The 25,541-nt window shown below is 42.7% G+C and overlaps 1 protein-coding gene across 3 annotated transcripts in view; it reads right to left on the bottom strand.

Moving 5' to 3' along the window:
• phrf1 (PHD and ring finger domains 1) overlaps positions 1 to 25,541 on the bottom strand; it is a 97,953-nt gene that overhangs the window by 40,239 nt on the left and 32,173 nt on the right. For all 3 annotated transcript variants that reach the window (XM_078549329.1, XM_078549331.1, XM_078549330.1), the window contains 5 exons: positions 15,854 to 15,945; positions 12,523 to 12,704; positions 7,642 to 7,780; positions 6,424 to 6,557; positions 6,152 to 6,339 (listed from right to left, as the gene is read on the bottom strand). In XM_078549329.1, the coding sequence (XP_078405455.1) occupies positions 6,152 to 6,339; positions 6,424 to 6,557; positions 7,642 to 7,780; positions 12,523 to 12,704; positions 15,854 to 15,945 (735 nt within the window). The remainder of the gene's footprint in view (positions 1 to 6,151; positions 6,340 to 6,423; positions 6,558 to 7,641; positions 7,781 to 12,522; positions 12,705 to 15,853; positions 15,946 to 25,541) is intronic.

Below are 25,541 nucleotides of genomic sequence, written 5' to 3' on the forward strand. Positions count from 1 at the left end.
CTCCTGAACATTCCCAAAGTTCCTGTGCTCCATTTCCAAATGCACAGCTTTCACCCCTCCTGGTTTTATGATCCCAACCGATGTTACTTCTGGACAAGTCAGATCCCAGGGTGGAACCTGGTTTGCTGGATCCTAACTTTTATTTTTTTGTTTGTTTAAAAACGTGCAGAGAGGCAACTGAACAGTCACAGGAGTCAGCTGATGAATTTTTAACAAAAGAAGAAAACATTTATTAAACAAGAAAAGATGAACTACATTACAATACTTCTTCATCCACAACTATACCTTTACAGGTATATTCAGATTCGTAAGGATAACATAAGTTACAAAAGCTATCTTATACTCTAGTGTTCACAGTAAGTACACAGTCCATGTAAACCAATAGGCGACCTGTGGTCAGGCACCACTCTCCGAAACCAAGTTTGAGATGCAACACCAAACAGATGCTATGGATCTCTCAGCAAGTGCCCCCACCTCCGCCCCCACCCCGGCTCGTCACACCATGAGCCAACCAGTCTCACTAAACTCCCTCTTTCATACGAGCATTTCCAATCTCCATTCTCCAAGAACTCGCTTTGGAATCTTCTCCCAAACGACGCTTCCTCTCAGGTGCCTTCCACAAGGATCCACCTCCAGAGTTCAAACTCTCCTTCCGATGTTCCTCTCCCCCCGATCACCACTTGCATTCAACCTTTGCCTTCCATGCACTCTCTCTCAAATGTTCAGCTGTGCCAGCAGAACACGTGCCAATAGAATAGAGTTACAGACCTTAGGGCTATCTCCTTGGATCTTCTGGCTTCTCGCAAGCCTATTTTGCTTTAAGTCTGCGTCCTGTAGCTTTCTCCCTTTAAGCTTGGAGCCTTTCTCTGTTCCTCACTCTTAACTTCACTTAACAGGACCCCTCTTCTTCTGTTCTTTGGGGAAACCTGCTTCCTAAGGCTCGCTCCTGTCCAGTTTCTCCTAGCTTCTGTTTCCAACTTTAGTTTGGGATTTGCTATCTGTGTGTCTCCTATGATGTTTCTGTTGGCAACTCTTTTTGACTGAACTGAAACTACTTTCCCTGTGTTTCTCTAGTCTCTGAGGGGGCTTCCTGGTGCTAGGCAACAGCCCAGTGTTTTCTACCTTGTATTTGTTTTAACTCCTCTTCAAGAGTCATAAAACCTAATTCAAATGTAGGCATCTTTTGAAGTGAAACTAAAAACTCAAGCTCCCCTTTTAACACAAATTACAGAAACACAAATTAAACTTAAAGATATACCTTATTCCAATCACACACAAATACAAATGTAATTTACTTAAAATATCTCTAGCTCCTAACAGCCCTCCTCTTGAAAGAAAGAAAGCTTCACAACAGTGAAGGTTTCTTTACAATGGCCTTACATCCGCTTCACACAAGTTTATCATAAACATCTAACAATAGCTTATTACAGTCTATACAAATGAATTTTCCATCTCATTTTACAACTACACATCACACTGTACAATTACAAAAATATACTTAAAGTCAATAAATTTAACAAGATTAGCAGAATTTGTACATCATAGCATTATCATAACGCAACTCGTGTGTTTCGTTTTCCTCTTACTCTGTCTTTAACACAGCAAAGAATGTTTCACTTAAGTCCACAGTCCAATCGTCCTTTTCATTAGCTGTAGATGTAATTCCAACCTCATTTTCCGAATTCAAATGCGGTAAATTCTCATTTCGATTTAGCAAAGTTAAAATTTTCTGCATTAACATCTCATTTCTTCCCTGATCAAAATCTCTATTCGCTGTTTCAAGGATGTTGTTGAGATTTTTTTACGTTCAGACAAAAGGGTTTTGTACTCCTGCTTGGTTTGATCTTTAAACTTTTTATGATCTCGTTGTTTCGCCCAATCCCGCTTTGAACAGGTCTTTTCCACTTCTTTTTGAGCAATGTCAATCACTTCCCCCCTCTGGAATTTCATAGTTCGTTCCAACCCTTCAACTCTTTTGCATAATTTAAGAACTATAACAGTGCACTGCTCAGCAGGTTTTGAATGGTCTTTTCAAACTATCCACTTGCCTGGATTCCAATTGTTGCATTTTGTGCATTAGCACCGCAAGCACTTGTAAATCAGTGTGTCTGGTCATTGACCTTTCCAGACCATTTGCGATTTCAGTCCTTTTTGTTGACAATTCTTAAGTTCCAATTCTGCATGCACATAAGCTGTTTTCACATTGTCCGTTACTAAAGTTGATACATCAGTAACATTACTTGCATCAGTTTTCTGCTCAACTGAACAATTCGGCAAGAACTTTTTATTCACAGGAACAACTTCAGAACTGTGACCCTCCATACCATACATCTTCTCTTGCATTTTCTCCAGTTTGCTTCAGCGTTCAAGAATCTCATTGCTCTTTTCACAATGATGTTCTAACAGTTCGTTAGTTTTGATTTTTAATTCTGTATTCAACCAATTATTCTGATTTACCAACAATTCCTTTTCTTGTTCAAGGCAATTTCAATTATATTTCATAGAGACTACTGATGCTTGAAGTTCATCAAGTTTTAACTGAATATTGACCTTTGTTAAATTTGCTTCTACAAGTTTATCATTTAGACATTTCAAGTCCTCAGTCAAGTATTTTAATTTCTGTGGCTGATTCTCAATTGTTCTCACCAATTCTCTTTTTACATTAGCAAACTCCTCTTTTACTCATGAAATTTGGTTTTCTACATTAATCAGGGTTTCCTTCAATTGCTTGTTATCGGCAATAAGAGTTTCATTTTTGACCACAGTAATTTTTAGGACTTTGTTAAGATCAGCATGATCAACCGCCTGCTGCAATACAGACATTGCCACATTTCAATCTCCACTAGCCAAATCATTATCCAGAATAAAATTGACTCCTTCAGTAGGTGGTCTAGGAATATTCCCACCATAACAATTCCGTTTACAAAGTTACTTTGTAAGTTGACTCTCAGGTTCATCAATTCCATTAATACCCCTTATTAATGCTTTTTCCTTTATAAAACTGCCTGGAACACAAATTATATCATCAGCCACCATCGATGACTGATCTGCCCCAGTATCTCTCAAAATTTTGATCTGTTAACTTATTTTGTTGGAGGAGTAAGGGAACACTTCTCCCTTTGAAACAAAACATCCAAACCCTCTAATAGCCTGACTTCCTTAACCAGTATTCAAAGAAGAATTCTCTGGACTATCCTGAATCATATCCCCTTTCACTGTTAGTTCTCAGGGAACATGTTTCACCTGTACCACTGCTACAGTTTTAACAACCACTTCCTTTTCTGATGCAATCTTTCCTGAGAATTCCTTAGGCGTTCCTACTACTGCAATAAGTTTACCATTTAATTTCCAGCGATCTGCCTGAAAATGTCCCACCTTGTTTCAATGGAAACGCTTAGACCTTTGAATGTTACTGCCACCCTCACCACCTTCCTTTCTGGTCTGAGGAAGAATTTCCTGGGAATTCCCAGCTGTCCCTTCTCTTCCCTGGCTACTTGCCTTCCTTTCACCTTCCTACCTTCTATCCTTCTTGGGTTTGTGGGGATGATGGAAAAAGGCTTTAGATCTATGGACCAGTTCATAATCATCAGCCATCTCTGTTGCTTGTCTAGCTGTTTTAACCCTCTGGTCTTCAACATGGGTTCTAACTACCGAAGGAAGTGGATCTTTAAATTCTTCCAAGAGAATTATTTCCCTAAGAGCTTCATACATTGTCTCTACTTTGATGCCTGTATCCAATGGTCAAAATTACTTTGCTTTACCCTCTCGAACTCAATATAGGTCTGCCCAGGCTGTTTCCTTGTATTCTGAAATTTCTGCCTGTATGCCCCAGGGACCAATTCATATGCACTAAGAATAGCCTTTTTCACTGCATCATACTCCACAGATACCTCTTCTGACAGCGATGCATTTACCTCATGAGCTCCATACACCAACCTACTCTGTAAGAGCAATGTCCAGATTTCCTTAGGCCACTTCATTTGCTTAGCCACTTTTTCAAATGAGATAAAGAATGCCTGTAGATCCCTTTTGTGAAACTTTGGAAGAGATTGTACAAATTTAAACATCTCCCCACTAGGCTTTAGGTTGGAGGTGGTTGTTTCACCATCAGAGCCATCCTCCGCATCTGAGGTCTCTTTTTTAAAAGTCCAGCTTTTTAAGCCAGCATTCCATTTTTGGTTCCTTCTCTCTTTCCTCCATTGCTAACTTCTCCCTCTGGAGGTCATGTTCTCTTATCCTATCTCGCTCTCTTCCTCTCTCCTGCCTTTCTGCTTGCTCCCTTTGAAACGCGATCCCTTTTTCCTTTTCTTTTGCCTCTAATTCAAGTTTTTTCAGTTGCTTTTCATATTCAAGTTGCTTCATTCGCAACTGGATCTTTGCTAATTCAATTGACTCACCCCCAGAGAACATGGTCTATCTGGCATCCCTTCCAGTTTCAAATGCTGTGCTATTGTCACAACTATGTCTGCTTTCTTTGCCCCTAGCGGTAATTCTAACTCCAGCTTATCCGCTAATTCCATTAATTTACTCTTGGTTAATTTCTGTAAACCAGTCAGGGTTACATTTTCTATCTGTAAAAAAGTCTTAACAACTCCAAAGCCATTCAAATTCCAACCCATATAATATACCTCACAGCAACTCCAATTCCTATGTCCAGTACCTCAGTACCTCCACGTACTCGTTTTTTAAGGATTCACAGGTCCCACCAAAAGTCAAAGATTTCCAATCCCACAAAACATCCTACTTTTATAACAATAATCCTGGACAAGCCCCCACTTTGTTATGATCCCAGCTGGTTTACTACTGGATAAGTCAGATCCCAGGGTGGAACCTCGCTTGATAGATCCTAACTTTTATTTTTTGTTTAAAAACGTGGAGGGCAGCTACTGAACAGAGTCACAGGAGTCAGCTGATGAGCTTTTAATAAAAAGAAACATTTATTAAACAAGAAAAGATGAATTACATTACAATGCTCCTTCACCCACAACTATACCTTTACAGATATATTCAGATTAATAAGGATAACACAAGTTACAAAAGCTATCTTATACTCAAGTGTCCACAGTAAGTACATAGCCCATGTAAACTAATAGGCAAGCTGTGGTCAGGCACCACTCTCTGAAACCAAGTGACAGATGCAACACCAAACAGATGCTATGGATCTCTCAGCAACTGCCCCCCCAGATGCTTGTCACACCATGAGCCAACCAGTCTCACTGAACTCCCTCTTTCACACAAGTGTTTCCAATCTCCATTCTCCAAGAACTCGCTTTCTCCCAAACTGACGCTTCCTCTCAGGTGCCTCCCACAAGGATCCACCTCCAGTGTTTTGAACTCTCCTTTCGATGTTCCTCTCCCCTGGATTGCCATGTGCATTCAACCTTTGCCTTCCATGCACTCTCTCTCGCAAATGCTCAGCCATGCCAACAGAACACCATTGCCTCACATGCCCGTAGAATAGAATTACAGATCTTCAGCTGCCTCCTTGGATCTCTGGCTTCTTGAAAGCCTATTTTGCCTTAAGTCTGCATCCTGCAGCTTTCTGCCTTTAAGCTTGGAGCCTTTCTCTGCTCCTCACTCTTGGCTTCACTTAACAGGACCTTTTCCAGATTCCTGTTCTTTCCCTTTGACTAGAAAATCTTTGAGATATCCCTTCTTCTGTTCTTTGGGGAAATCTGCTTCCTGCAGCTCCCTCCTGCCCAGCTTCTCCTAGCTCCTGTTTCCAACTTTAGTTTGGGACTTGCTATCTGTCCCCCTCCTATGCTGCTTCTGATGGCAACTCTTTTCAACTGAACTGAAGCTACTTTCCCTGTGTTTTCCTTGTCTCTGTGTAGACCTCCTGGTGCTAAGCAACAGCCCAGTTTTTTTCTACCTTCTGTTTGTTTTAACTTCCTTTCAGGAGTCATAAAACCTAATTAAACTTTTAAAGTGAAACTAAAACTCAAGTTCCCCCTTTCTTAACATGCAAATGACAGAAACACAAATTAAACTTAAAGATATACCTTATCAAATACAAATATAACTTACATAAACTATCTCTAGTTCATAACACTGGCTGTGCTCTTGAAAACTCTCCCTGAGGCGTCAGCCTAGATTTTGTGTTCAAAACTCGAGAAGCATCTTAGAAGATTCACACCAATGGAAAACTAACCTTTCAAAAGGATCCAGGTCATTGGGGTCACCATACACAGATAATGAAGCTGCTCCAATATCTGTTCGCATAGTCCTCAGGGAAGGCTCCAGTGGCCTGTACATGGAAGGAACTGAAATCCCATTTACGGGCTTACCAAGGCCAAGATTCTTTGCAATGCGTGAGCGTGCTGTGACACTTGGTTTAATCTATTTAAAAACACAAAAATGTTACCCGATATTTGACTGAAAACTCAGAACTACAATACAGAACAGCAGCAATGTTGCTCTCACCGCCTTCTTCATTCCCTTCCTTCTCTTCACTTTTCTCCTACGCTTTCGCGCAGGCTTTCCGCTGACCTTAGTTCCAGATGCCAGGCTGGTTTTGCTGAGAGGTTTCTTTGCTCCAAATCTTTTCCTCTTTTTACCTGGAGAGACCCCAGTTAGAACACGTCTCAAGTCAACACTTACAGCTTGCGTGAGTGGCTACTACAAGGCTAGAAATTACAGTCTTTACACCAATTTCCATTCTGTGACATAGAAATGCAGAGTTAGGCACACTTAAAATACACTCTTTTCATACCCATCTCCTGCTCCCTACCACCCTCCCCCTGCTCCCAATCCCATTCCAGGTTATGGACATTAATCTTTCCACATAACCCTTCAGAGAATCTGAGCTTCACTGGCTAGTAAGTTAGGATAGGATAAATAAGAGAAGGCCTCAATGAAATATCTAAAATATTAAAGAGATATGAATGCTGTACTTGGAAATAATGATCTGCTAAATGTTAAGAAGGAGTCAAAGCAAATAAATGAAAATTGGAGAAAATAAATTACACAAGCGAAAAAAGTTTGGAACAATCTATTGTTGGACTGGTTGGGCCAAATATCAATTGTGTTTCTGTGCTGTGTATTCTATGTAATATTGAACCAGAGTAATCAAGACAACAACTTTGGGCATAGATACAATAAGTAGCAGCTAATGTACGCAGTTTGGGCTTTGATGAGACAATTAATGGCCAAGACGGATGGGCTTTGACGGGAGAGCCGATGGCCAAGACGGACGGACTTTGATGGGAGAGCCGATGGCCGAGACGGGACAGGCTTTGATGGGAGAGCCGATGGCCGAGTGGGACAGGCTTTGATGGGAGAGCCGATGGCCGAGTGGGACGGGCTTTGATGGGAGAGCCGATGGCCGAGTGGGACGGGTTTTGACGGGAGAGCCAATGACCTAGAGGGACGGGCTTTGACGGGAGAGCCGATGGCCGAGAGGGACGGGCTTTGACGGGAGAGCCGATGACCGAGTGGGACGGGCTTTGATGGGAGAGCCGATGGCCGAGTGGGACGGGCTTTGATGGGAGAGCCGATGGCCGAGTGGGACGGGCTTTGACAGGAGAGTCGATGACTCTGTTGGGAGAGTTAATGATGGGGAGCAATGTGAATGCTTAAGTGCGGGAGGCACTGGTTTTTTTATTCCTGACATTTTGTATGCATGAAGCTAATCACTATTACCTGTTCTTTTTCTACGTTTCCTTGTGCTTCGAGTTCGTGGAGTGAGGGGCCGATGATACACGGCTGTATTTAAGCCTGCGACGACTGTTTCAATAGTTTCATCGAGCAGACTCGCATTCATCAGGTACTGTGGTACATGCTGCAGGTAAAAACCAACATAGTAATAACAAAACCCCAAGCACATTTACAGTCTTTTATTTTGTATCGCTCAGTGCATCCCAGCAGTTGTAAACAAGCTCCTCATATTATCACTTTTTTTGGTATGACACAGTGCGAAGATTGATAAAGAACATGAACCTCTTGTAACTTCCATGATACCGAGATGCATATGATAACCTTAATGGGTTTGATCAAAAATAAAGAAGCTTAGATCACTTAGCACAAATCGTGCTTTGCCCCTCTAATAATGCAAGGCTGAAGCATTTCCAACCATGTTCTGCCAGAAGTGTTGAGTTGGCCGATTAATTGGTGAAGACACGATAATTAACTTGCATGGTTGTCTAACCCGGTTAGGGTCAGGAATAGGAGTGGATATCACAGCAATTGTAACTCTCCAGGGCAAACTATGAAGAGGAGTCAGTGATACAGGTGAACCCATGGCCCTGTGTGAGTCACTGCCTTCGAGTAAACTGAATTCAAATACAAAGAAAATAAATTACCATCTCACATGGAACTCAATACACTGCTGTAATGTCAGGATGAGATATTTGAGGCAACTGAAGTTCTAAGAACTGTCACTATCTAAAAGGATTTTACATGACCAAAGAAATGACAATTATAAAGGTATCTAGTTGGCTTACAAAAGGAACCTATTATAAAGGCCCAGGTTTTGCAGTAATAATGACAGCAAAACAGTGTTTTCACCATCATTATTCTTCTAAAACTGACAGCAACTTCTGGAATCCACACATGTGTAGGATAACATGAAAATGCAGAAGCTGCTATCAGTGATTCTACACCTGCTCATCGTGTGAAGGAATCTATGTTTCCAATTTGTTTCTCTGTACTTTCTGGGTGGAGGCCATGCCCTGGTTGAAGAACTACAACTCCCGGCATACCCGGGGCTATGACACAAGCGCACAGTGCGGTGGGGGGCAGGCTGCGCATGCTCGGTTCCAGGTTCCCTTTGATGACTGTGGAGATTGTGTGAAAAGAATGACCAGGGTTTTGACACAGAAACCCGACCACGGGAACTGGGGGATGCGCGAAAAGGAACCCATGGGACAAGTTTAATCAGAAGCTGAAGAGGCTGCAGAAGGTCTTTAGCTCCGTGCAGCGAAGGCTCAGAAAAGCCCATGAGGTGCTGAGTTCAGAGAACCCCAAGAGCAGTCGATAGCTCCGTGTTGTTTGGGGGTTGGGGCTCAGAGAAGCCCAGAAGCAGTTGGTAGCTCAGTGAAGCCGTCTGCTCTGTGAAGCTGGAAGTTGGGACAAAGAGAACCCTGTGGTGAGCGGTAGTTGTCTGTTCAGTACAGATAAATAGCTGTGATTGATACAGGATGCACCTGGATAACCCAGTGGGAAGCAGCCTCCAAAGAAGCGATTGAGCGCCTGGGAGGTGAACAGTTGTTGGGGGTGTCTAAGCTGGAATCCAGTTGCCTGACAACTCAACGCAGGCAGAAGATGCAAGAGGGCTTCAAGGCTGAGTTGGAGTTGCGGTCGAGGGAAATCAGACTAGATTCTGGAAAGAGAGGAGCTGAAATCCCTCATGACGAAGACTAGCTTTAAAGAATTTTTGCAGCTCACAGTAATCACTGACATCTGGGTGAGTTGCTGAGAAAATGTGTGTGTCTGTCTTAGTTGTGTTTACCATTTAACGTGCAGTTTGTGGTGTGTTCGACCACAGCTTGCCCATTAATTCATGTTTACCTCATGTTAATTTTGGGTGTTGGAGTATAAGATAGACAGTATTGACTATTTGCTTTGTTGAAAGTTGGTTCATAAAAAATTTTCTGTTTGTTTAAAACCATAGAATCTTGTAGCTTTATTCTCTTAGTAAGTAACTGGTATTTCAAATTTCATCTACTTTACAACACAAGTTCTTGGTCTCTAACTAGATCAGAGCAGTAGGATATGCAATTGAAGTCTCCAGGCTACAATCAATTAAACACCATTGAACTGACAAGAACTTCCCCTTTTATGCTATATCATTATTAAAACACCCAAAAAGGTCTCCCCTTGTTAATGAATTGAAACTGATAGTTTAACGGTGTGCTAAGTCATATCTACAGTTGAAGAACCTATCTGGTCCTATATTTGGATAATGTTAAATTTTTCCATTTTGGTAAAAATTCCAAGTTTAAATTTTTTTTTAAAGTTTACGATATTTCAGCTTCTAATGTGTATGTCCCAATCTTTACTTCAGTCTTCGTAAAAGTTAATTAAAAGTGAAGAATAATCAGTCCATTTTACTTCCTGGTTTGCTGTCTGTGAGAATACTTCAAAGTGATTGGCTGCTTATCCTGCTTGCTGGCATTAATATTACTATGCGACTGGCAAGCCCCTTAACTTGGCACCAGATTCAAGCATCAAAAAAGGTGAAAACTATGCCACAAAGATTGCTAGATTTTTGTAGGCATCTTTTTTGGACATTAAAGACAAGTGCTATTGCTTTGCCGCTGACCTCAAAACCCAGACCACAAATTCACAACAGCCATCATTTCTTTAATACATCATTACAGGAGTTTCTGGGTTAGGCGATGGCGTTATGGTATTGTCGCTAGACTAGTAATCCAGAGGCCCAGGGTAACGCTCTGGGGACCGGGTTTGAATCCCGCCAGGGCAGATGGTGGAACTTGAATTCAATGAAAATCTGGAATTAAAAGTCTAATGATGACCATGAAACCATTGTCAATTGTTGCAAAAACCCATCTGGTTCACTAATGTCCTTTAGGGAAGGAAATCTGTCATCCTTACCTGGTCTGGTCTACATGTGACTTCAGACTCACAACAATGTGGTTGACTCTTAAATACCCTCTGAATTAGCCCAGCAAGCCACTCGGTTGTATCAAACCGCTACAAAGTCACAAAAAAAGAATGGAACCCGACAGACCACCCGGCATCAACCTTGGCACCAGAAACGACAACGGCAATCTCAGCCTTGTCAACCCTGCAAAGTCCTCCTTACTAACATCTGGGGGCCAGTGCAAAATTGGGAGAACTGTCTCACAGACTAGGCAAGCAACAGCCTGACATAGTCATACTCATGGAATCCGACCTTAGAGATAATGTCCCAGACACCACCATCACCATTGGCAGGACAGACCCAGCAGAGGTGGCGGCACAGTGGTATACAGTCGGGAGGGAGTTGCCCCGAGCAACATCGACTCCAGACCCTATGAAGTCTAACAGCATCGTGTCAAACATAGGCAAGGAAACATCCTGCTGATTACCAAGTACTGCCCTCCCTCAGCTGATGAATCAGCGCTCCTCCATGTTGAACACCACTTGGAGGAAGCACTGATGGTAGCAAGGGCGCAGAATGTACTCTGGGCAGGGGACTTCAATGTCCACCACCAAGAATGGCTCGGTAGCACCACTACTGACCGAGCTGGCTAAGTCCTAAATGACATAGCTGCTAAACTGGGTCTGCAGCAGGTGGTGAGGGAACCAAAAAGAGGGAAAAACATATGTGACCTCATCCTTACCAACCTGCCTGCCGCAGATGCATCTGTCCATGACAGTATGGGAAGGAGTGACCACTGCACAGTCATTGTGGAGACAAAGTCCCGCCTTCACATTGAGGATACCCTCCATCGTGTTGTGTGGCACTACCACCATGCTAAATGGGATAGATTTCGAACAGGTGTAGCATCTCAAGGCTGGGCATTCATGAGGTGCTGTGGGCCATCATCAGCAGCCGAATTGGACTCGAACACAATCTGTAACCTCATGGCCCAGCATATCCCCCAGTCTACCATTACCATCAAGCCTGGGGATCAACCCTGGTTCAATGAAGAGTGAAGGAGGGCATGCCAGAAGCAGCACTAGGCATACCTAAAAATTAGGTGTCAACCTGGTGAAGTTACAACACAGAACTATTTGCATGCCAAACAGCATAAGCAGCAAGTGATAGGCAGAGCTAAGCGATCCCACAACCAACGGATCAGATCTAAGCTCCGCAGTCCTGCCACATAGAGCCGTGAATGGTGGTGGACAATTAAACAACTCACTGGAGGAGGAAGCTCCACAAATATCCCCATCCTCAATAATGGAGGAGCCCAGCACATCAGTGCAAAAGATACGGCTGAAGCATTTGCTACAATCTTCAGCCAGAAGTACAGAGTGGATGATCCATCTCAGCCTCCTCTGGAAGTCCCCAGCATCACAGATGCCAGCGTTCAGCCAATTTGATTCACTCCATGTGATATCAAGAAACGGCTGAAGGCACTGGATACAGAAAAGACTATGGGCCCTGACAATATTCCGGCAATAGTGCTGAAGACTTGTGCTCCAGAACTTGCTGCGCCCCTAGCCAAGCTGTTCCAGTACAGCTACAACACTAGCTTCTACCCATCTGTATGGAAAACTGACCAGCTACGTCCTGTACACAAAATGCAGGACAAATCCAACCCGGCCAACTACCACCCCATCAGTCTACTCTCCATCATCTGTAAAGTAATGGAAGGGGTCATCAACAGTGCTATCAAGCGGCACTTGCTTCGTGATAACCTGCTTACTGGCGCCCAGTTTGGGTTCCGCCAGAACCACTCAGCTCCTGACCTCAGTACAGCCTTGGTTCAAACATGGACAAAAGAGCTGAACTCCTGAGGTGAGGTGAGAGTGACTGCCCTTGACATCAAGGCAGCATTTGGCCAAGCGTGGCATCAATTGTCCAAGTCTATCTCTGAACCATGTAGTTTTGTATTGTGAAATTCAACGTACCTCGATTTGATGTGCACGGGTAATCCTGTTCCGGTTTACATTTTCCCGAACCCTTTCACTCTGACGAGTCCTTGCTATAGCACGGGTTCTTCTGGCAGATGGACGTAACCGGGAAGTAGTGGGTTCTTGCGCTGCATCAGCAACAAGGAAGGCAACCTCTTCATCATCAATCTCCTCAACATCTGCAAACAGAGGGAAACAGGGTCAGCTATTCCTCCTGTAACACCATTTCTGATGAGCTTTGTTCCATTCGCAAGCTTTAGTTTAGAGTAAGAAACAATCCAGTTCGTTGTTCCATATCCCAATGCACTGGTAGGCCCACCTGAAAGGACCTATATTCAGGCAAATTACACCTTCTAGGCAGGGAAAAAGTTCAAGAGCAATGATCAATTAACTGGGACACAAACTGAACAACAACTTATATTTACATTGTTGCTTTACCATAGTCTAAAGCTTCCGGTAGTCTTATTGAGAGTACAATAGTACATTTATGATAAAGAGCATAATGCTACCTTTGTCCATCACAAATCCCACACAAAAAATCTAATCCAGCATAATTCAATACATGAACATCACAGCATCTATTATTCATTAATACAGTCGAGTGTGTCGCAACACTCAATTTCTAAATGCATTTAAAAGCCCTAGACTAGGCTTGTATTCCCTTGAGTATAGAAAATAAAGGGTGATTTAATTGAGTTGTTTAAGATGATTAAGGGATATGATAGGGTAGATAGACAGAAATTATTTTCTCAGGTTGGAGTGGGGAGCCCTGAACAAGGAGGCAAAATCTTAAAATTAAAGTTAGGCCACTTGGGGGAAAGAGGAAGCACTTCGTCATCCAAAGGGTAATGGGGATCTGAAACTCGACCCTCTAGGAAGCTGTTAAGGCTGGGAGTCAATTGAACATTTCAAAGCTGAAATTGATAGATAAAGGGAGTTAAGACATTGATCAACTATGATCTTATTGAATGGTGCAAGAGGCCCAAGGGGCTGAATTGTCTACTTCTATATTCTTGCATATCTGAAATGGGAATCCATTAGAAAAGCACTTCCATTTAGCTGTCATGTTTGTAAATGGTGATATTATAGGGTTTTCAATAGATAATTTTGCATGACATAGCCCTACTCCAGAGAATTCAGTCCATAATATTGGCTGACGCTGACTTTTAGTGCTAGCCATGGATCAGTGGGTAGCCCTCTTGTCTGCGACTCAGAAGGTCATGTGTTCAAGCCCAACCTCGCTGACTTGAGCACAAAATTCAAGGCTGATATTCCAGTGCAGTACTAAGGGAATGCTGCACTGTCAGAGGTGCTGGCTTTCAGATGCAGACATTAAACCGAGGCCCACTTCTGGTGGACGTAAATCTAACAGTACTTTTCAAAGAACACTAAAGTTGCCTCCAGTGACCTGACCAATATTTATCCAACAATCGACATCAGTAAAATGGATTATCTAGTCAGTTATCTCAATGTGGACCTTGTGTGTACAATGGCTCCATGTTTCCATACATTATAGCTATGGTCACACTTCAGACATACTTAACTGGCTGTAAAGCACTGCGCTGAAAAGAGCGATATTACTCTCAGTTCTTTCTTTGCTAAAATAGCAGCATAGGCACACGGGGTATATAAAAGGGTTAGATCTACATGCAATTACAAACTCTGGCCACTGCCAATCACTGTGGAGTAGCATAAATGTGCTTCCAGCCAGCTACATAACTGGCAAAGTTTCTAAGTAAAATTAAAATCTTTTACAATTTTGTCCTGTCTGGTGGCTGCTGCCCAAGACTTTCCATTACAACCTCCTCTACTTCTCCACTCCCTGTCTCCAAACTGCTTCATCCCACAGGCCTCTCCCAGCTGCCTGCAGCCTAACTGCCTCCCCCTGGTAGAATGCTTGCTGCAGCCAGATAGAGTGCTCCACCACTGCCAGCTAACTCATTTGTAAGGCTCTGCCACTGCCACCCTCCTCTGCTGACCACCCACCCATCCTTAAAGGTCTGTGACCACTGAACTCCTCCACTGACCACTTATCATTACAGGCTCTTGGACTGTCAGTCCAGCACCACAACCAGTCTAACACTATGGGCAGAATCTTCTGTTCTCCTGACCTCACCACGCATCATTCCGATCTTTCATTTGGTGGGCACGCACCAGAGTTGGCTGCGCGCCCGCCGGACTGTCAAAAACCTGTTAAGGCCATTAATAAAGTAATTAACCAATCTGACAGGGCTGCCCGTCCAACCTTAAAGTTGGCTGGCAGGTGAAGAGCCCAGGCGGCCTTTGCATTTTTCATGAAACCTCATCCACAGGCGAAATGAGGTTTCATGAAGAGTTTATTACATTAATAAATTTTTTTTAAACATTTCATAAACATGTCCCAGCTCATGTGACGCTGTCACCTGAAGGGACATGCGTAAGTAACTTTCAACTTTCTTTATTTTAAACTTTGAATCTGAAGTTAATCTGCCTGAAGCAGCTCCGTGCCTCAGGGAGATTTCTGCGCTCTTTTGCACACACGTGCGAAAGAGAGCAGGCCCTGACTCTCCCTCCTCCCCCCGTCTGCACAGGTGGCGCTGAGCACTACAGCACGCACAACACACTGTGCGGGCCTTAATTGGCCCGTCCATGTAAAATGGCGGCAGGCAGCTGATCGCGTGCGGCGATCAGCTCCATGCCCGCCCGCACCCGACCGGCCTGCCCGACAGGGAGAAAATTCTCCCCTATGGGCTGAAACTTCCAACTAGCATTGGAAAGTACTGCCTCGCAGGAATTAGATGAATAAATGTACACTTAACTGGTCTTGAAAATTACGCTGACCCTTCCGTTCGCTGGAGCTGCTCGGGGCCTGTATCGAAAGACTCCTCACAGACCCCAGCAAAGTGTAGTTCCAGCAGATTCAATGATGCCACATCCCCTTTTTTACGGCACTTGCTGCCGTAAAGCAGGTAAGTTTAAAGGATCAGTGAAATTGAATTGACAGGCCAGGGAGAAGTATCTAAGTGGATAGGTTTTTTGGGGGGGGGGGGGGGGGGGCGTTGGTGGGGATCGGGGGGTCCAAAGGTGTTTGGGGGAGGGGGGGATGTCCATGGAGGGAGGGAGAGGGGGGAGGTGTCAGAGGTCAGGCGGGGTTGGAGGTCGGTGGTCAGAGGTCCGGGTAGGGGCAAGGTGGAGGCATGGGGGGGGCAGTGTCGGTGGTGGGGGTTTGGACGAACCCGATGGGAGTGGGGTTGTGCACAGATTTCACACACAACTCAGTTATCAAACTTAAAGTATTTAAAAAGGCAATTTTCCCCCAAATATAAATCACATGGCTAATTTTATTTACCATCTGTGGGATTGTTAACAGCACATTCTGGACAAAACCATTCTTCTACTGGAACAGTATCAAGGGCGGGAGTGAGACAATCCAAATGGTATCTAAAAAAAATGGAGAAAGTTTGAATCAGCAAAAATGCTCATAAGTGAGAACAGTTAAGAAGCAAACAGAAAAGCAGAACTTTAAAGAATTAAAATGTAAGCACCAAATGCTTTCCAGCAAGCCTGTTACTTCCAATACAGAGCTATAGAACTTGCTTCCAACAACTTGAAGCTGCTATTATCTATATTCGCCACTGGGGACTCCAAGGGAAGAAAGACAGAACTGAACCTACACAATTGTGAAGCCCACTCAATTAGCACTGAAAAATACAGCGGTTCAAGAATGGCAGTTAGGGATAGGCAATAAATACTGGCCTAGACAGCGACGCCCACATCCCATGGATGAAATAAAAATGATAAAAGGGCCATTTCACCCATCTAGTCCATTCCCCTGAATCAACTCTCCATTCAGGGTACCAAACAACTGGTTAAAATCTCCAGGGTGTGACTTGAAGGAGCTGTTATTATTTATATTAATCACTGGGGACTCCAAGGGAAGAAAGACAGAACTGAACCTACATGACTGTGAAGCCCACTCAATTAACACTTTCAGCTTCCAGCTCACCACCTAGGACAAGGGCAGGGGGCACATGGAGACATCATTACCTCCAAGCCACACATCAGGCTGACCATCGCTGGCTCAGAATCCAGAACTCCCTACATAGAAGCACAGTGGAAACACCTTTGCTACAGTCGTTCAAGAAGGCTCTTAACACCACCTTCTCAAAAGAAATTAGAAGGGGCAATAAATGCCAGCTTCACCAACAATGTCCACATCCTAAGAATTATTTTTTAAAGACACGATTTGAGTTTAACTAGCAGCATTTAGAAGGTGGTCATCCATCAGCTGAATATAAAACAAATCAGTGTTGTTCATACAGTGTCTGATGAACCATGTCTACAGTTGTCAGGGTGTGGAGGAAAGGAGGCAGTTTTCATAAATCATAAAAAGCAGCCCCCATTAGGCAAGTGTTCCTCAGTGATGTTCAGGGCAGATTCTGCAGGCACCTTTCAATCACAACCTTTTCCCAGCTGTTACTCTAACTCATTTTAAGACAGGTGATTGTCAGGAGATGATTCCTTTTCCTGGATGAAACTTTTAAGATATCAAGAGATATGGAGCAAATGGAGTTGAGGTACAAATTGACCATGATCTAATTGAATGATGAGTGAGGCTTAAGGAGTTGAATTGCCTCCCCTTTTGGGGTGAGTGAGTGAAGCTTTCACTCCCTAGTCACTTCAGATTTGTTAACTCAAACTCAAGTTCTCTTTTTTTGATACAAATGCCACATTTTACTAAGATGGGTTATGTTTTGAACTGTCTCTTTATAATATGGTAAAAATGGAGTAATGAAGAGTCAGGTGATCTGCTTTGAGTTCTGCCCTATGACTAGAAGACTGGTTACCATGGGGATCAGGGGACCAGGTCGAGTGCTATTGAAATACAAGTGCCAGGTTTTTGTTCTTGTTTTTTCAGACTTTCGGCCTCAGAGACTTAGGACAGGAACAGAGAGAGAGGGGGAGTCCGGGATAGAGACAACAGCGATTGCGAGCAGCAAGGAAAAGGCTGTTTTGTGGTAGTTACCAGGCGGAATGCTGGTGGCAGCAAGTCTTCTAATCAAGGAGAAGGAACTGGCAGGAAGTTAAGAACTCTGAAAGATTTATCCTGGTGTAGCAGGGAGAAGGAATCATTGAGGTGAGCTGTGCTGCTGGAGGTTAGTTTGGGATTTCTTGGAAAAACAAGGGCAAGAACCTTTGATGGTCAATGGACGTTACAATTCAGTGAAAGGGGGAGAAGCAAGCCTATTGGAAGCTGGATGTAACTTTGAACTGGGTCCTGTAAAGACTGTAATCCTGTGGAGGGTATGCCTTAATGTATAATTGTGGTGTGGGGTTATCGATCAAGTTTAAGAAACTGACAAAAGATATGTTTTTGGTAGTTTAGTATGTAATGTTTTTGATGCTGCTTTTACTTCGTTTGCTACAGTAAAGATCTTAAAACTTGAAATTTTGTTGTGCAATTCTTTTAGATCAGTCACTGGGAATTCAAATATCCTTTTAAAAGCTATTGGTCTCTAAAGGGATTGTAATCTATTCTACGGTGAAAGCTATTGGCTCCAAATTATCCTTGCCTCTCGTCATGATGCCACCATCTCAATCTATTACCTAATGAAAAACCACCCAGTTCTTTCAACTTAACTCTGTTTCACATGTTGAACTATATAATACTTTGCTCTCTATGAACTCACCCAATGCATTAAAATATGCGTAAACCTCCACAATAGCAATACCTTCACTTTAAATTCGTCACTTTATGTCCCCTTTATTTTGCAACTTTAAAGATAAAGTTTTATAAATGTTTGAAGCAGATACAGGGTTCGGAGCGAAAAAGACATACAGTAGCACAAGTTGAGGATTGCTCGAACATTAAGCCTGTACAGACTAGATAGGCTGAATGGTGGCCTTCTGTGTGGAAACTCCAATGGTTCCACGATAACTCCTTATATTCAAATTAGTGCACGTGTTGGGATTCCCATTGTACTGAATTTCACCCCACCTACATTGCCCCAGCCGATTTCACATTACAAATAATAAATGTTATGTGCCTGTGCAGAATCTCGCAGCAGTGCAGTGGTCCAAACAACAGTGTTTCCATTATCAGGCAGAGCAGTTTCTCCAGTGTCAGAGAATGCTGACACACAGCATGATAGGGCTGCATGGATAGGTTACATGATCAGACCATTGACATCCAAGAAATGAGGAAAGGGGTATGAATGCCTCCTGTGTCTATTCGCAATGCAGTCATGGCAGTGCTGGAATGTAAAAGGATGTTAGACAGAAACATAGAAAGTAGGAGCAGGAGTAGGTCATTTGGCCCTTCGAGACTGTTCCACCACTCAACATGATCATAGCGGATCCTCTATCTCAATTCCATACTCTCGCTCTCTTCCCATACCCCTTGATGCCTTTACAGTCTAGAAAATCTATTTCCTTCTTAAATATATTCAGTGACTTGGCCGCCACAGCTTTCTGTGGTAGAGAATTCCAAACGTTCACCACCCTAAGTGAAGAAGTTTCTCATCTCAGTCGTAAATGGCCTACCCTGTATCCTGAGACTCCTCGGTCTAGACCCCCCCAGCCAGAGGAAACATCATCCCTGCATCCAGTCTGTGCAGCCTTGTCAGAATTTTGTACAGTTCAACGAGACCCCTTCTCATTCTTCTAAACTCCAGTGAATGCAGGCCGAGTTGACCCAATCTGTCCTCGTACAGCAACCCTGCCTTCCCAGGAATCAGTCTGGTGAACCTTTGCTATACTCCCTCTACAGCAAGTATATCCTTTCTTATGTAAGGAGACCAAAACTGCACACAATACTCCAGGTGTGGTCACACCAAGGCCCTGTACAACTGCAGTAAGACATCCTTGTTCCTGTACTCAAGTCCTCTCACAATTAAGGCCAACATACCGTTTACCTTCTTAATTGCTAGCTGCACCTGCACGCTTGCTTTCAGTGATTTGTTTACAAGGACACCCAGGTCTCTTTGTACATCAACATTACCCAATCTACCACCATTGAAATAATACTTTGCCATTCTGTTTTTCCTACCAAAGTGGATAACTTCACACTTATCCACATTATACTGCAACTCCCATATATTTGCCCACTCACTCTAAATCGTCAAATTGTCTAAATTGCCTTGAAGCCTCTTAACATCCTCCTCACCACTCATATTCCCACCAAGTTTTGTGTCGTCAGCAAACTTGGAAATATTACATTTGGTTCCCTCATCCAAATCATTGATATATATTGTGAATAGCTGGGGCCCAAGCACTGATCCCTGCAGTGCCCCACTAGTCACTGTCTGCCGCTCAGAAAAAGACCCATTTATTCCTACTCTTTGTTTCCTGTCTAACCAATTCTCAATCCATGCCAATATATTACCCCCAATCCCATGTGCCTTAATTTTGCACACTAAGTTCTTATGTGGGACTTTATCAAGAGCTTCCTGAATCCGAATACACCGCATCCACTGGTTCTCCCTTATCTATTCTGCTAGTTATATCCTCAAAAATCTTCAGTAGGTTTGTCAAACATGATTCCCCTTTCATAAATCCATGTTGACATTTTCTAAGTGCCCTGTTACCACATCCTTTATAACAGACTCGAGCATTTTCCCTACTACTGATGTTAAGCTAACCAGTCTGTAATTCCCTGTTTTCTCCCTCCTTCCTTTTTTAAATAGTGGGGTTACATTTGCCACCCTCCAATCTGTCGGGACTGTTCCAAAATCTACAGAATTTTGGAAAATTACATCTAACGCATCCACTATTCCCATAGCCACCTCCTTTAGTGCTCTGGGATGTAGATTATCAGGCCCTGGGGATTTATTGGCTTTCAGTCCCATTAATTTCTCCAGCACAATTTTTTTAGTAATACTAGTTTCCTTCATTTCCTCCTTCTCACTAAACCCTTGGTTCCCTAGAATATCTGGGAAGTTATTTGTGTCTTTCTCTGTGAAGATATCAAAAATACATTGCAGTTCATTACTTGTCGCTCAGTTCAGTCATTTTCAATTCTCAGAGTTTATCACTGCAAAATATGTGGGTGAAATTTTAAGATACTAACACACCTACTTATAAGACTCCAAAATGAACAGAAGACCAATGATTATAGTTAAAAAGGAACATGCCAAAAAAACACTTGAACATATAAACCAGGGATTTTCACCATTCATCATTATCGCCATCTTATCACATCAAAAGTTATCTGAAGACACTCAGTTATCCCATTTCTTTTGAGTAAAAATACTGCAGGGTATTTCCCAGATTATTTTCCTCGATTAAAATCTTAAGATGGGACACTAATTCTCAAACAACACAAACTTCAACTGAGCAGGCCTCATTTGGAGTACTGCGTTCATTTTAGGGTATATTGGTCTTTGAGGAGGTGCGGCATGGATTCTGCAGAACAATAACAGAGCTAAAAGGCTTAACTTACGAAGATAGATTGCTGAAACTGGGCTTGTATTCCTTTGAATATGGGAGGTTAAGGAATGATCTAATTGAGGTACATATGATGATTTAAAGGAGTTATAGGTTGGAGAGAGGGAGATGATTTTCTCTGGTGGATGAATCCAGAACAAGGGAGCATAACCTTAAAATTAGAGTTCAGACACTCAGGAGTAATGTCAGGAAGCACTTCCTCAAAAGGTAGTGCAAATCTAGGTCTCACTCCTGCAAAAAGGCTTCTGACTCTCTGGGTCAATTGAAAATTTCAAAACTGCGATCAATAGATTTTTGTTGAGGCAAGAGTATTAAGAATATGTGGGTGAAATTTTGAGCTGGGTGAATGGAAATAAAATACATGTCAGCCAAGACCCCAGTGAATAGTGGGTCAAGCTTGACAGGCTAACTGTCCTACGTGACACTATGGGAATCAAGGGATATGGGGTTAAAGCGGAAAAGTGGAGATAAGGTCGATGATCAGCTGCACTGTATCACCTGTTAAGACACGTCACTATACTGTATCTGCATTACCCTGCTTGACACATCACTTTACTGAATCTGAAACTCAGGCACTCAACTATGCTGTATCTGTGTTACCCTGTTAGATAGGCCACTGTACTGAATCTGTTAGACACATCACTGTACTTTATCTGTGTTACCCTGTAGATACTTAAGCTTCAACTTAGTCATTGAATCATAGAATGGTTACAGCACAGTTGGTAGCCAGTGAACCCCCCATCGTGTCCGTGTCGCCTCTCTGCAAGAACTTAACTCGTCCCACTTTCCACCCTTTCCCCATGGCCTTGCAATGTTTCTCTCTTCAGATGCTTATCCAATTGCCTTGAAAGCCTTGATTGAATTGGTCTCTACCACCTAGGCAGAGCACTCCAGATTCTAAGCACATGCTGCAAAAAAAAAATTTCCCCATGTGTCAAAAGAACTAATGACAAACCACCTTAAATCAATGTTTTCTGGTTCTTGAACCTTCCTCGAGGGGAAACAGTTTTTCTCCATCTATTCTGACCTAGTACCAACCTCTGGGGAGCTTTACTGTATTACCTTTCTCCAGTCCCAGTTAGCTGTATATTTTGTAAACACTTGAATGTTTAGCACTCAACAACATCAACTTATATTTAAATAGCGCCTTTAACATAATAAAACATCCCAAGGCACTTCACTGAAGCATTATAAAACCAAAAATGCCACCGAACCACATAAGGAGATATTAGGTCGGTTGATCAAAGCTTGGGTATATTTTAGGAAGTGCCTTAAAGGAAGAAGGTGAGGTGGAGAGGCTAAGGGAGGGTTTTCCAGAGCTTAACCACATGACAACTGAATTTACAACCACTAATGCTGAAGAGACTAATATCAGGGAAGTACAAGAGGCCAGAATTAGATATGTTGATTGCAGGGCTAGAGGAAATTACTGAGATACGGAGGGCTATGGAGGAATCTGAAAGCAAGGGTGAGAATTTTAAAATCAAGACACTGCTTGACCGGGAGCCAATGCAGGTCAGCGAGCAGATGGGTGATAGGGGAACAAGACTTGGTGTGAGTGAAGACATGAGCAGCAGAGTTTTGGATGACCTCAAGCTTACAGAGGGTAGAATATGGAACACCAGCCAGGAGTGCATTGAAATTGTCAAGTTTAGAGGTAATGAAGGCATGAATGAGGGTTTCAACTGCAGATAAGCTGAGACAGAGGGGGGTGAAGTTGGGCAATGTTAAGGTGGTGAAAAAGTGAAAGCACGATGAGATCAGAAGCTCATATCAGGGTCAAACGTAACACCAAGATTGTGAACAGACTGGTTTAATCTCAGGTAATCGCAGGGAAAGGGATGAAGTCAGTAGTTGGGGAGCGGAGTTTGGAGTGGGGACTGAAACAATGACTTAATGGTTTAAACAGCAAAATATTTAATTTCAGCGATATTACACATTCACAGGATGCGGGCATTGCTGGTAAGGACAGCATTTATCGTCCAGCTCTAAGTGCCCTCAAGGTGGTGTTGGTGATCCATCTTCCTGAGTACAACAGGATAGCTTTCTGGACGATTTTAATGGACAGTTAGGAGATAGAAGGTGGAGAGGTCTGGAAATCACTGCCTGAAAGGGTTGCATTTAAAATGCACTTGTATATGCATCTGAAGTGCTGTAACCTGCAGGGCTATGGACCGAGAGCTAGAAAGATGGATTAGGCTGGATTTTCAGTAAGCACTTACACCAAGGATGAATAGCCTCCTTCTGTTTCGTAAATGTTTCTAAGTTTCAACCACAGTGCTGTGGATCTGGAGTCACATGTATGCCAGACCTGGGTACAGGTAGCAGTTTGCCTTCCCTGAAGGACATTAATGAACCAGATCGGTATTTACAACAATTCAGTAGTTTCATGGTCATCATTACAGATACAACTTTTTATTGTTTGATAAATTCAATCAAAGTTCCCCAGCTGCCATCGTGGGATTTGAGCTCATTTTCTGAAGCATTAGACATGGCCTCTAGATTACTAGAACAGTCTGTTATGATCCTTGGCCAGACCCCCAGGTTTTTGGTAAGATTCAATTAAGGGCCAATAACGTTTTGTTTTAAATAGACAAAATATAAGATTCAAGACACTTACTAAGTGAATAAAGCCACAAGATTCCACGGGTTTTGAACAAACAAAAATAAACTTTACTATACAAGGTCATAAATATAAAACAATTTACAATATCTATCTTATTGTCTAACATTCAGGATTAATGAAGTGCATTTGAATTAACAGGCAAACTGTAGTTGAACATACCATTCTGTACAATAAATGGCAAATGGGACCAAGGCAGAGTCCATGAATTTCTCAACACCCACCCAGACATCAGTAACGCTGTGAGTCAACCAATCCCACTGAAGCTCTGCCTCTCTCTCACGAAGAATTCCAGTCTTCACCTTTGAAGATCTAATCTGGGAATTCTTTCCAAAAGTCACTCCAATTTGGACAGTATCAACAATGGCCCATCTCACAGGGTTTCAATCTCGTCTCCCAAGATTCCGTTCCCCCGGATTCCCAAGTCTGCACTCAGGCACCAACTCACAAGCATAACTTCAGATCTTCGGCTGCGCCGAGCAGAACACCACTGCTCCTCAGGGGTATCTTTGCCCCAGTGGCTCAGAGCACAGAGTCATCAACCTTTAGCTGCCTTCTTGGATCGTCAGGGTTTCTCTTGAACCCTCTTCAATTACCAGGACTTCCCTTGAGCCTTCTTCACTTAAAGTCTGTTACCCACAGCCCTTTCCCTATTTGGAGCCTTTTTCCTCTATTCCTCTTTTTTAACTGAACTGGGACTTCTCCCTGTCCCTCTCCCTTTAGGACCTCTCCCTGTCCCTCTCCCTTTAGGACCTCTCCCTGTCCCATACCTGGAACACCACTTTTTGGTGGCACTCCATTCCCGGTCACCTGGCCCAGGATTTCACGCCATTTTTCTACTGGCACAGGCGCACTGGGCCCAAAGAACGTAAAAACGCTGTACATGTGTAGCCTGCTCCCTGCCTGCGCATGCAGAAAAGCTCTGAGGCCCATTGGGAGTTGAAGTTCCTGACCTCCACTCTCAACATTATGGTAAGTTTGACTTTCAAAACAAGTCACATAGCCACTATGTTAACATACTCCACCTGGATAATGGATGATAACTCTTGGAAAACTTACTTTCTAAGACAACATCTAATATAAATGTTCAGCTTCTTTGATAAATCAAATTAACCTCAATATTACATCATATCATATACACAGACAAACACATATACATTATATAGATATGTCTATCACAGAATTGTTTTGCCCATCTTCTTCAAGTTACAGCTTTCCCCATCACTGTATCTGCCATGATCTTGTAGATTATGTTTTCCCCAAAAACATCACAATGAGAAGTCAGAAAGGTTGCACCAGGGTATATTGGCCTCTGTGAAATTACAGAAAAACCTTTCAGTAAACCCTTGCTATAAACTAGTAACTGTTTACATAAAAATATACAGAGGTAGAAAAAAAAGAGTTTGCACATTTTAATTTTTTTGGGGGGCAGCAAAACTCAGGCTTTCATCTTATATTTCTAAAAATTATGCAAAACCTCATGCAATTGACAGTTCCCTGCTGTAAAATTGAACTGGCTTACTCCATGTGACAACCTCCCATTAACAAACCAATCTATATTGAAAATCATGCACTTGCACACACTTCCTATTGTTTGTTAATTATAAATTCCCATTTTAACTTCCCACGTACATTTTTATAATGGCACCTGCCTACGTAAACTTATCACACTGTAATCCCTTCTTTCGCCCTCAGTGGACTGACAATAATCACTCCGCAGAGTGCAATAACAGCATGGCAAGTTTACATAGCAGTTATCTTTATAAAATGTGTCAGAAGAATTTATCATGAAAATGCCCAAAGGATTGCAGAATTTTTTAAAATGGGGAAACATCATTTTAACTCAAACTATTCCAGATGCAACGACCGCCCTCCCCACCCCAACATCTGACACCACTTCAACTGAAAATTACATTAGGCTTTGAATTTCCATGTATAACGCCATTGCAGATCAACTAATAACCCATTG

This window comes from Cetorhinus maximus, chromosome 9 (genome assembly GCF_964194155.1).
Source record: "Cetorhinus maximus chromosome 9, sCetMax3.hap1.1, whole genome shotgun sequence".
In the NCBI taxonomy this organism is placed as follows: domain Eukaryota; kingdom Metazoa; phylum Chordata; class Chondrichthyes; order Lamniformes; family Cetorhinidae; genus Cetorhinus; species Cetorhinus maximus.